The sequence below is a fragment of the Chiloscyllium punctatum genome, chromosome 22 (assembly GCF_047496795.1).
Source record: "Chiloscyllium punctatum isolate Juve2018m chromosome 22, sChiPun1.3, whole genome shotgun sequence".
Classification (NCBI taxonomy): domain Eukaryota; kingdom Metazoa; phylum Chordata; class Chondrichthyes; order Orectolobiformes; family Hemiscylliidae; genus Chiloscyllium; species Chiloscyllium punctatum.
The window spans coordinates 56,838,460-56,851,865 of NC_092760.1; the positions used below are offsets into that span (position 1 = coordinate 56,838,460).

The window sequence follows — 13,406 nt, forward strand, 5'->3', positions numbered from 1 at the left end:
ACTAACTTGAAGAACCCAAATTTGCCTTTTCATTTACATTTTCTGACCAAGTGAGATATTAATATGCTTCATAATTATTCAATGTAAAAATGTTAAGAAAAGTCTTCCAAAGGTAATTGCTCACCTTGTGGAATGCTTTTTGTTATAATTACATCATACATCTCAATATGCCAAATGCTTTTGGGCATTATTTAAATACTATTATTTTGCATTGTGCTCAAGAAATCATGGAACAACACTTTCATGCTGACTTTAGTAACCTTATACCTTACCTTTAGCAATTTTACTAGCTCTGTCAGTTTATAGTTGTATTGTTGATCATAAAATAAGTTTTCTGCAATAGGCTTATGTCCACTGAGAATTGGATAGATATGCATCAAATTCAACTGGATCTTTACCACCCATCAGGCCTGAAACTAGTCAATTAAATGCTCAAATGTCTTGTTTAGTTTATATTTATGTCCATTCTGCTCTCATCAGTTCTGGTTTTGTTCTCTGTCTGTCTCTTTGGTAACTCATGAGGGGATAGATTCTCTAAGATCCTTTGACTAACACCAGAAATATTTACTGTGACATTTTGCTTTTGTGCTTCAATTTTGAGCATCTTGGTAATGTTATCCTTTTCTACTTATTTTCAGAGCTGTACTTGCATTTGGAGACTGTTGTTTAAATTCACTTTAAGAAATTGTTAATGTCTGAGCTTTTATAATTTTATTGCAATGGCATAAAGCCACTCTTATCAATATAAATACACTAATCACATAGTTTTTCACAATAACATACTTTACATTAAATTTTCAGTTTATTTCAAATAATTAATCTGTTTTCCTTTCCTACTGATAAGGCATCTCAAGGGCAACTGGAGACACAGGCAATAAATGCTGGCCAGCCAGCGATGCCCACATACCACAAAATGAATTTTTTTAAAAAATGCATCATACAAATACTATTTAGGCTGGAATCATCCTGGATTTTCAGGGACTATGTCAATGTTGCTACATGATTAAAGAACTTCTCTCAAAATGCTTCAAATCAACAAATTGTATTGAAGCACAATCATTGTCATGTGGATAATAAAGAGGCATTTGTATGCTACTTTTTGCTATGCTTTTCCATTTGCTTCAACACTGCATAGCACTCCATCTAGAGGTTCAACTGAGAAGTGAAGAACTCATCATGGCAGAAAAGGTCACCAAGAATTCCTGATCAATATTGAGGTATTTCACTGCTTTAACAATAGGTACATCTAATACAGTTTCTGTATATAATACAGATATCCCTGCTTTCTGCCAATGAACAGTGCTATGAGCTGTCATTACATTTCAAGTATTTTCTAGAGAATAAGCCTGCAATTTAAAATGGCATCTAATCAACAAGAAGTGCTTTAACATTTGGCCTTATTGAGTTCAGGGTAAGACCACTTTCTCATGGGGAAGAACTGAGCAGTGTAAGAGGACAGATCAGGTGAAACATAATGTCATCTTAGCAGCTAAAAAAAAATCGCACTTGTTACTCTGTACAACGCAATGAAAGATCAGCTGGTGCTATTAATGAATGTTCACTGACTTTCTAACAATGAATTAACACTAATTAAGAAGGCAGTGTTTCTGTTGGAAGAGAGACACTCATAAAAGTATAGACATGCAAACCTACCTTCACATGAGCTACAGGGCTTGTCCCCTGCTTTTCATTTTTCAAAGCTGTGGGTGATAGAGCACCAGCAGGGTTTGTAGGCTGTTGAGTAGAAGGGATCTTTGTACCCGGTGATACCTGCATACTGGCAAGCTGCGCTGCATAGAGTTGCTGAAACAGGAAAGAACAAATCTGATGAGCATTGGCATTCTTTACTCACCTATAAGTTACCAAAATTGAGTCAGTATTCATTCATGTAGTTAACATCACAGTGAAATGCAATTTGTTCCTATTTAAACCAATAGGTACCTACCAGGCTGCCTCTGATAGACAACTTGCCCTCATTGATAGCGATTGTAGAGAGATTGCGTTCAGTTTTAAACCTTACATATTGTGAAAAAGCTTACAAGTAACATTCTTAACTTCGAGGTATACATTTGTTTAGTTAGCTGACAAGTCACAAGGAATTAATTATTCCATGAGTCACAGGACAAGCTCATAGTATTGCACGCTGACAGCATTATTTGCATTCTGAGGTTTGCCTCACGTCCCTTATCTCATTTACCATGAATTGTTGCTTTATTTCCATTAATGATTTTCTGTTTTCAAGGTGAGAGATGGCAGTGCTCATGAATAGAAGATGCTTCCTCTTTGTAATAACTGATACTCCCCCACTCTAACAATGCTGATTATACATGTCCAGCCCCTTTGCTGTTACCCTTTGTAATTTTTTACCTCTCCTTGATATCCTACTGCCTCTGTTTGAAAAAACAACTCTCAAAGTCGTCCTCTTCAACAGTCCTGTATGTTTCTTATGCTAAGGCTCTCAACTTTTTCCTTTCACTCAAGGTTCCAAAGTGTCTGCTTTGTCTTTTTTTGTAGACCATCTTAGACATCTTCCTGAATGTGAATCATATGAGTAAATATAAGCCATTCTCCTAAAACGAACACAGCCTGCCAGATTAGGTAACGATAGCACAGTGTCATTTGAACAGTGTGAGGGGTTTCAGGTTTCTGTACGTGTTGACGTACCAGCATATTATTTCTGTTGCTATGGAAATACTAATGACAGAAGTGTTCCTACAATGATAATGATGACTTCCTTTGAGTTGATGGTTTTGTTGTTCAAATGTTGGGAATGGTGTTTCTGTGAATATGCCACTGTTCTATTACTTAGGATTGACAGCACAGAGACAGGTATCTGGTTGAGCAGATCTATGCCACGGTTCACACACAAGTCTGGTCTCACTTCAACCTATTAACATATGCTTCTGTTCCTTACATCATCAACTACTTATCTAGCTTCTCCTTGAATGCATCCATACTATTCATTTCAATGCAGCAGCAAGTTTCACATTCTAACCACTGAGTAAAGTGAATAACCATGAAGAAAAAAATCAAATCCACCTTCTTGAACCCATCCCATCAGCCATTACTCAAGATATTAAAAGCAAATGGTTTCCAGCTATGTCTCAACATTTCAGGTTCTGAGGAAGGGTCACACAATGTGAAACGTTAAGTCTGATTTCTCTCCATAGGTACTGCCAGATCTGCTCAGCTTTTCCAGCAATTTCTGGTTTTGTTTCTGATTTCCACCATCCACATCACTTTCTGTTGTTGTACAACATTTGAGGTGCCTCCCAAAAATATGTTATGTGCTTTCAGACAGCTTCCATCATATTTACAGGAATACCCTACATAGAAAACCATCACTCTATTCCTACCCTGTGTCAAATAAAACAACTTTGCTCTTTAAATGACAGCTGCCCTTAGTGATTCAGAAAAGCCTTGCTCATTGGATTTGCATCTAATTGGGAATTGTGTAGCTCTGTTGAATTGCAGCTATTCTATCAATCTGTCTCATCATAGTTGATGTTGCTTACTTTCACACACGCTGGAGTCCTTCCAGTAACAAAAGTGAAATGAACCTCCATGGCCTAACATGGCTTCAAGTAGCTCAAACTGTGCTGCTAATGTGAACCAAAAGGTGTTATCAGTGACAGATGTCTCATTTTCAGTGTTGTGGGCTTGCCTTTGATGTGCGGGGACAAGGAAGCAAAAATGCTTGTAACGTACCCAAACAAGTACATAAATAGGTCAATGAGGAGTTGAATTTTTTTCTTGTTCCTAATATCGTACCTTTATATAATACTCGCTACCACCTGACTTTCTCTTTATTTGTTTCCCATCTCTCCTCCTTTCCTTGACTTGGAGTAGAATTTGAACAATGAGTTACTTCAGGCTTAGAATGACTCAACAACATCAATTAATACATTGCATCTTCAACACAATAGAAGGTCCTTTAGCGTTCAGGTACAGCTGCTCATCAAGAGTGGAATGCAATGACTTCCTGCCCAAGATGAATACGTCAACTCATTGTGTTAGGAATGTATCAACTTCCACTACATTGGTATTGCTTTATAAAAATAGCCTACCCTGTACAAATGGCTTGACCAACATCAGTCTAGCATCTGGCCTGCCATGCCTTTGTGTGGCACCCATGGACTCACCATTGAAACATGGATAAGTGGGAGTGAGGAGTCTGCACACACTGCTTCTCCAATCACAAGCCATCACTCTTTCAAATTTTCTGCTGATAGGCTCAGCAGTAATGTAAAGAAAACTAGGGGAAGGAGGAGTGGACGGTCACGTCGGCATTATTTTCACAATAGGTAGAGGCATTCTGCATCTACTTTAAAAAACGTAGCTTTTGGAATGTCACTGGCCTCACTGCCCTTCAAATCAGCAGGGTCCTTTCTCCCTCATTATTTGTTCATGATTCCTGCTGCATTGGCTTCCTTCCTGGAATAGCATGATGACCGTTACAGTCAGGGTTCAGTGAGGACGAATGGCCATTTGACAGATCTTTGATACCTATGTAACAATACTTTGAAACGGATCAGCTTCCTTTCAGAAGGTGGGGAATATATTGCAGAAAGAGAATATGGAGAAAGGACACATAGTGAAGCAAATATTTAAGTAAAGAAGTATTTGATGTATTTAAAGTGCATATTGACATTATACAACGTAAAGTTTAAACCTATGGTATTTATGAAGTGTAAGCATAGTCATGATCTTTCCTCCCAGTAGTATTATAATATACAGTGGCTTGTTGTGTTTTTCATAATTTATATTTGAATGACTTTCTAATTATACCAACCATATCACAATTATGATACTTCAAATTCTCCTTACAAAACATGACCTGGGTAATGGAAGTCAGCATTTACATTAGCCACCCTTATCATACACAATGCCTGTGCAGTTTTGACTGTAACTCTGCAGTTTGTCCCTCAGACATCCAGCTGCTTTACTGGGAGTATTTATTCTGAGGGGATTTGTGTATTTAAAGGTTGATAAGGAAACAGAAATAAGCAAATCGCAAGGGAAGTACACTGACTTAATAGTTTGCTGAGGGAGGCTCCAACAGATGAACAAAAGCATTTTTCACAAAAGCATGTTTCAAAATAAAAATGCTTTTCATGTTTTGAAGTTACAAATATGAACTGCTATGAGTCAGATGTAGGACTTGCAGACTCAGAAATATTCCTGGGCTACCTAATGTATTCTTAATGTCGCCTTTCACTTACAATTGGCTATTGTTCTTAATCAGCACATGATACGCTTTAACAGCCACATAAATACCCACAGTGTCTTTGTCTTAGGCCTAATATGATAGTGCCTTACTGACTGTATTATCCTTGGGGACAGAGCAGGTCCCCATAGACTACTGATGTGCAGTTGGACCTGGGCAGCTATTGATTTAAAACCAGGAGATAGCGAGTCAGTTTCCACCTCCTTCAGTGACTTGCTACATCCAAAGTCATGAGTATTGCTTTCTTTTGGCCTCAACAGATTATGCAGACTTTTATTATGTAAGCCGATACTCTGCTTTCATTCTTAACACTTTGTGTAATTGAAGCTTGATACTTTATTAAACCAGCAGCTTCACGGGCTGATCCTAATCATATCCTACACATCTAGTGTTATATTTACGTTAGTGAGGTAGGTCTTTGTAAGTTGTATGGCTGCTTGCTTTATGTTGCTGAGAAGACAATAGTTAAAAATGTTAGAATTCCAGAACACAAGGCCTAGGCAGCTGGAGCATTGACTGCCAATTGTGGAGTGATGACAATCTGGGATGTGCAAGAAGCCAGAATTAGAGGAACACAGATAATGTGTAAGGTTGTGGGGGGAAAGAAACTCAGAAAAGTAGGAAAGTTGAATTCTTAGAGTGATTTGAAAACAAAAATGAACAATGTTAGTGGTATGGTACAGATTCAGAGAACCAAGCTGTGATTCCACATTATAACTATAATGCTAAGCTTCAACTTTTCTTGCTCGTTTTCATGTTCTCATTATTGGTTTTCCTTTCTCTTCTCACTCTGACATAAACAGTAACTCTTTATAAATTTGTTGGAGGTGCAATAAATTCATTTTTAAGTGAGCAACTCATTGCCAAAAAAATGAATTCATTTAGCAAGGAAGGTTTACTAAAAAAGGGAAAAAAACAAAATTGTGCTGTGCTTACTGAACAAAAACTTTGACCAGCCCAATAATAGAACAATTTGTAGACGTGAACTATTTTCTTATAAGGAAATTAAAAGTCAACGTTGTTTCATCACTTAATGATGATAAACATTTTGCAGGAAATATTTAAGAAATCCATTTTCAATGCATTCTAAACTTATTAAATTTAGGGGCCCTAGTTTCCCATGACAGCTGGGGTGAGAGGCAGTTAAAATATAAGAAAATATTTGGGTTTTCTCCACTAACAAAACTGTGACAGTGAAATTTCAGATATAAATAAAGAAAAGAGCGTCCAAGTTGATTTCTGAACTTGTTCACTTTGTTGTGTTGACTCTAAACCACAGAACCTGAACTGCATATACCCAAGTACTGGTAATGTAACCAACATTTTTTAATAATAAACTAACTAGCCCATTGGCAAAACATTGGAGAGGGCCTGAAAATGGACTATGAGAATCATAATAGTGCTCAGGTATTTCTAAATCATGGAGGGTCCTCCTAAACCACACAGCATCTTGAATTGGACCAAATTACCATTCCTTTATTGTTGCTTGGCCAAAAGTCCTGGAACTCCTTTCTTAATGGCACTGTAAGTGTACCTACAACAGTTCAAGAAGGTAGCTCACTATTTTGGGCGATTAAGAATGGGCAATAAATGCTGGCCCAGCCAGCAATGCCTACATCTAAGAAATGAAACAGTATGAAATATTAATGATTCAGCAATTAACCAGAAGTTTGGAATTTTTTTTTCTAAAGTTGCCTGTCTCCATGGAGATCCCAACAGTTGTCCAAAACTTGCTGCTTGAAGGCATGAAGCCATTAGTATCTGAGGAGTCATAAATGGTACTGAGCAATAATACACACTCCTGGCCTTATGATGAAATGAAGGTCATTGATGAAGTAGCAGAAAATAGTTGGGTCTATTACTCAAACCTGAGGAACTCCTGCACAGATGTCCTAACATTATAATGTTTGATTTTCAACAAACACAACTATAACTCTAGCCCCTAGAGATGTTTCCCATGATTTCTATTGAGTTCAATTGTAGTAGGGCTCCTTGAAGCCATATTTAGTTAAATATTGCCTTAATGTCAACAGCAGTTGTTTTTCTCTAATCTCTGAAATACAGCTTGTGTCCATATTTGGACCAAGGTTGTAATGAGTTCGGATGGTGGATCTTGATGGAACCCATAACATCTGCTCGAGCCTAAAAGCAGTCAAATGCATAAATGTTCATTGTCACGATGACCTTTACAGCCAAATTTCAGGACACTCTAAGTTCAGTGAAGACATCTGAGGTTCCTTGCAGAATTGCAGCTTGCCACCATGGATAGACATAGACTACAATGATTCTCAGCAGGTGGCTATGTTCTCTTCTCGTTCAGCAGTTTTTTACTGCCATGTTACTTCTGCTCATTCATTCCATCTTGTGATCCGAGGTGGCTGCATACAGTTGCACCCATACCTTAGAGAAGATGGTATTGCGTATAATCCCTTGAAGCAAGGTTAGAGTCCTTTACCATCCTCCACTACATTCTCCATAGAGTTCAGTAAGCTTAAGTGTCTCTGGAAAGCAGCACACTTTTACACTAATGCAGCAAGAACCAGTCAAAATCAATCAGCAAGTAACTTGATTATCCTTTTTAATCATGCTACTAGGAGTCCATCCCACTGCTTGAATGTCTATTCAGCTGTACGAGTTAAGGGAGCATATTACTAGGGTGGTGAGTTTCAAAATGGTTACAGTGGTGTCATAACAGCATGATTGAAGCTATTATCTGCTCTCTTTGCTTACCCACAGCAATATTCGTGATATGTGTGCCTTCAGTAAAAAGCAGATAGCATTAGTGAATATCTATATCATGGACAACATTGTGGAGGCAAACAAAAGCATTCCTAGTTCAGAAAATGTGTGCTATGCATCCTTGAGTGAGGTCAGGTGTTAAAATGTCACCATAGCGATGATAAAATGCACTACCTGTGGCTGGTCAACATCAAATGCAGGACAGCAGTTATGTTAGCTGGTCACCTCTAAAAGCACCAAAACCTTTGGGCGCTTAATTGCCTAAAAGGAGTCTCATGGGATCTTTGGTGGGGCAAAAACCAGCAAAAGATAGGGAGATTAATTTGATATAGTGGTTTCACCCTTTTTTGGGTAGATGGAAGGGCTGTAATAGATGTAACAGCATCTGGCTACTTGTGTTCAATGACTGGTATATTGCAAATTAGTCAGAACTACCTTCAAGCACCCTGGTAATCAATTGAAAGTACCGTTGGGCCAGTTTAAATGTGCAAGTTCTGACATTTTTGTTCTTCTGCAACTGGGTGTGGCCATGGGTAATTTTGTAAAACCTCCTGTCTCCAAATTGAAACTCACATCCCCTGGTCACAGGACCACAGAAAATTATCATCATCTCCATGCTCGCCCAAAAGAATTCCAGGCTAGTGAACCTTTGGCTTCAAGCTGACATTTTTATGTGACCCAATCAGACTTCTGACATTTCTACACCTTCTATCTCTGTTACAACAATGAGATAATGCATTCTTGAAAAAAATATTCTGGCTAAAAAATTTCTGATGGTCTCATGGACCATAAACACAAACCCCCAACCACTCCAAAGACAGTTGCTTTGGCACAATTTGGAGCATTTTTGTAGCCAAAGACCAAATACAGTGTCCTGGAGGAATTTGTGCAATTATCCGACTACACTCAGAGAGTGACAAACCCATCCTAACTCCACCACAGCTTTGTCTCACCATCACTTTATTAATATTCCTTCCTCTCCAAAACAATTGCTCTGACAGCAAGATGTGGCAACTACAAAGGTGCAAATTTTTTCCTCTAACATACACAGTCCAATTCTCTAAATGTTCTTCCACTCCATTTTCAAAATTCAGTATGTTTTTAAACTTGGGAGAAATTAGATGTTTAATTTGAACTAATGACCAAACTTGCAATCCCTGTATTAAGTATATCAAGTTGACTTCCATTAGCAACAATGCTCCAGATTAAGTATCAATCAAATATGACTTGCCCAATCCAGTTTGATCAAGGTCAGAACTAAAATTAATGATACTTTTTAATCTATGGGAGCTTGTCACTGCTTAAATTATTCATTTCACAGCAATGCATTCAAGAGAATCATCACTGCGATGGCAAAGTATTAAGATGTTCAAAAGCTAATGGATGTTTGTCCATTTTTTTTCCTCAAAATTTATCAAATTATATTTGGCAATGCCTTCTTTCATTTTCCCTAATTCAATGACATCTACAAGATGACACAGTAAATTTTGCCAGCCTTTCACTTACATTACTTATTTGACTTATATAGTTTTATCTGTCTCAGGGGCTCCAGGTACCACTGTGGGATACTACTTGTCCCTTCCCTTGTTTCCAGTCAGAGAACACAAAGATCGGATTTTGGACTATGACAGCAGGCATAGAGGAGTTGTTGTGCAAGGACTGGAACATCAACCGTTAGTCCTTTCATAAGTATTTGCTTCTAGCTTGACAACTGTTCAGTGTTACATGTTTGATATCAGAAGTTTGCATGTGCAGAACCACAGAGACCCACTTCCTATCATACCGATCTACAGGATTGTGAAGCTCTCAAGAATGGCAGTTGCACAACATACTGTTTAATATTGTGACTCTCACCAAATAGTGAAAATGTGCTGCATTTAATAACCGTCTGTCTGTTGGACAGCCCGTATGCGTGCAGCATGTCACTGAACGGGTAGCAACAAATTCAAGTCAACTATAGCAACTATTTTCAAGAGGGCAAAAAAAAATTCTGCAGCTGATTAAAGTCTTTCCAGGCAAAGAATCCTGTATGGAACACTGTAGAAGACAGAGAAAGGGAAACAGAGGAAAGGGATGGGGGTGGGAGAGTGGGGAACGGGAACCACACACACACACACACACACACAGAACAAAGCATTTTGTCAAACAACACATCTTGTGATGTAAACACATATGTCTGCTATAGGAAACTTTATCACTTCCACATTATCAAGACACAAAAGGGGCTTTCTTCCACTGTACCTCGGGCAACTGCGGAGTCATCAGCATTGGAAATGAGAGCCTGATTAAGTTCCCACACAGATATGAATAGTCCTTCCTTTTTAATTTAATAGCTGCCTCTCTTCAACAGATTGCTAATTGTTTGTGACTGTACAAACAGAATTGTAATTCTTTTTCTTCTCCTTTTCATTTTTTTCAAGCTACCAAAATGCATCCTTTTTAGATGATATCCACTGATGACTGTCAAATTCTGAAAGATTTCAGCTCACTCACAGCTGGGCAAAATAATGTTGCTGAATGAATATAGGATCCATTAAAGTTCCTTGCCCTCGCAGCAGCCAAGATGCTCTGCTGGACAGCAGTGCCAAGGTCTATTTAAAAAAGTCATCAACTACAGAGAGTGATTTTGACCTCAATGGGGAGCAATGGAAAAGCATATTTTTATTCTCTGCCAACACAAGTTTAAAAATAAATATTTAAAGAGATCGTTTTCCTTTCTAACATCCTCCACGAAGTCAGTTCTGCACATAGATTAAGTTGTTTGCACTGAACAAATGTATTTGAAAGCACATGTCCCTTTATGTGAGGAATTTATACTGATGTGTGAACTCCATTTTAACCCTTTTTTATGGTGCTTATTCTTTGGGAATTTCCAACATTAGCATCAGCGAGAATTGACCGCAAATAGCATTCTTTCATGCAGCTAACCATGTTGGAGTATCAGGTGGAATTTCATGCATATGACATGTCAAAGCAGCTTCTGTGACAACCTGACTACATTAAAAAATTGCACAAACTCCATTTTACTTCTACGTGAACAGGTGAGATGGCCCTTTCATTCACAGTTTGGATGCCAATACTATGCGATTACCCTTGTATTCTGAATTGTCATATTCAAAAGTGGTCCACAGCGAAATACAGACTGAAAACATCACTCCACAGGCCTGTTCCTTTAATAACTGCTGTTTATTCTCAGCCAGCTCCACCTTTTCAGTTTTCCTTCATGACGTCTTCATGTATTAACGTCACAGTAATCATCACAGCCCCCACCATCTAGCCTGGCTAATATTTAGTACTCTATAAAATCACTAAAATCACAGATTACCTGGACACTATCAAATCACTGTTTGTGTGATTTACCTGCACACAAACTGGCTACTGCCCTCATCACAACAGTGACTACATTTCAAACATAGTTGAATGACTGTGAAGCAGCTTATCAGGGCTTTCTTCGTCGTAGCCTAATATGTAATGTTTCCCATTTCACAAGGAAAAACACTTTACTTCCATGGGCTCAAACTGATTTTTGCTTAACAATTTATGATTTCTCTGAGTATCTTCAATGCCAGAACAGAGCGTGCATTGTTACTTGATCTTCCTAGGGGAAGCTGCAGGACGCTAAGGAAGAGCAAGTAGTTCAACATCTAGGAGTCAATACCAGTTGCAAACTGAAAGAAGATTGTCTTGGGAAGAGTTAATGTGGAACAGAATAAAGTTTCCTGCTCTGATTGTCCATCATAATGGACTATGCACCAATATTTTCCATACAACTCTAGCTAACAAGAACCCCACCAAGTTTATATGTCAAATTGGATAATTATTATTTGAAATTATTTGAAAGCCAATAGAAAAATAATGTAAAAGTTTATTATCTACAATACAACTTGAGACTTATTTTGTCCGAACAAAATGTTATGATGGCCAAGTGTCTGCTTTAACAAACACAAATCCCTGTGCAGCTCAATATGATGAATGCGGTGTCAAAATATTTGCCTGAAAAATGTTTCTTCTTTATTCTTTGTTTTGGATTTAATCCAGCAAGGTTTTTTAAAAAGATATTCCAAATTAAGTCAAATGTGGATTCAGGAATTGGTATGGTGTTGCAATTAGCAATTTGAAGCTGCAAGAAATTTTCTCACGTGACTCCAGGACCACTGAATTGGCTGAGTAGATGGTTCGACTGCTACTTTTACATCAGTCACATGAAAATTTATTTTAATACATATCTTTTATATATGCTTGACTGTTAGTAGAGATGCAGAATATTGAGTGAAAAATTGCCTTCAGCGTTAAACTGTTTACAGTGGCATCAAAACAGACGAAGAGAAACAGAAACTCAGTTGGTTGAGAAATGAGCCCAGACTAAAGAGACCAATGAATCCTGCAATTTTGTAGCCCACTGCCTTCACCTTTAGTGAAAGTGGAAGGGATTGCCATGCCAGAGTGGAACTACTGAGCGATGCTTCACAGAGTTGCTATCACATAGTTACTGATAACTTGCAATAATCAACCTGATTCATTGTAAGATCTTATGAATATTCCCGAGGGAAACCTTACCAAATAAGTATCTAGGTGTGTACCATCATCTCATGAGATGGAAGGCGGGCATATAGAGTTGCATAACACTAGGCTGAAAATTGTCTTCAGTGGTAACATCAAATGGATGTGAAGAAACCTACAGCCATTTTACACACTACCTAAAATAAATTCTATTGGATTTCAATAAAAAGGTTCATTTACACAGTGTAAAATGGAGCTGCCAATATGTCACTGCTCATTTCATGCTACCATCCAAGACAAGTTTTATTCCATTAGCCCCAATTAGAAAAATGGTTCATATTACATGAAATGTAAGAACAGCTGCAACTTTGATAATATTTTCTTGCCAAAGCACTTAGAGTGACATTTGTAAACTTTACAGTTAGTACAATGCTGTGATATAATGTACATGATTTTTCTCCATATATTAAAATCATTTATTTTAGAATTTGGATTTTGAACTTGTGGCATATGGGTTTTGGTCTTCACACGTGAGAAAGTTTAAGGATTAACTTGTCAGTATTTCTGGCGCCGTAATTTTTAAAACCAATATAAAGCAGGAGTATGTCAAGTGGTAATGAGAATTTGGTCATACTGGGAGAGTTTTACAGAAGGATAGAGTAAACATTGAGGAGCATTGGCTTACTTTCTGATTGGAAGAATCAGGGTTTTCTTTTTCACTGACAGGAAGATCCCATAGCTTGAAAGCTTTTCTTTCATTTGGGCTTATAAGAGTCCTGGAGGTTAGAAGTATGTAACAGTTTCTCCTTAAGAAAAAAAGGTAGAAACATAAAACTAGAAAATAATCACAGGAGTAGACCATTTTGCTCTTCCAGCCTGCTCGTCATTCAATATGATCATGGCTGATCATTCAATTCAGTACCAAGTTCCTGCTTTCTTC

General features: G+C 37.8%; 1 protein-coding gene across 18 annotated transcripts in view; it reads right to left on the reverse strand.

Annotated features, from left to right (window-relative positions):
• The window catches only part of sox6 (SRY-box transcription factor 6), a 641,917-nt gene that overhangs the window by 80,614 nt on the left and 547,897 nt on the right, over positions 1-13,406 (reverse strand). For all 18 annotated transcript variants that reach the window (XM_072592368.1, XM_072592380.1, XM_072592378.1 and 15 more), the window contains one exon: positions 1,654-1,803. In XM_072592368.1, the coding sequence (XP_072448469.1) occupies positions 1,654-1,803 (150 nt within the window). The remainder of the gene's footprint in view (positions 1-1,653; positions 1,804-13,406) is intronic.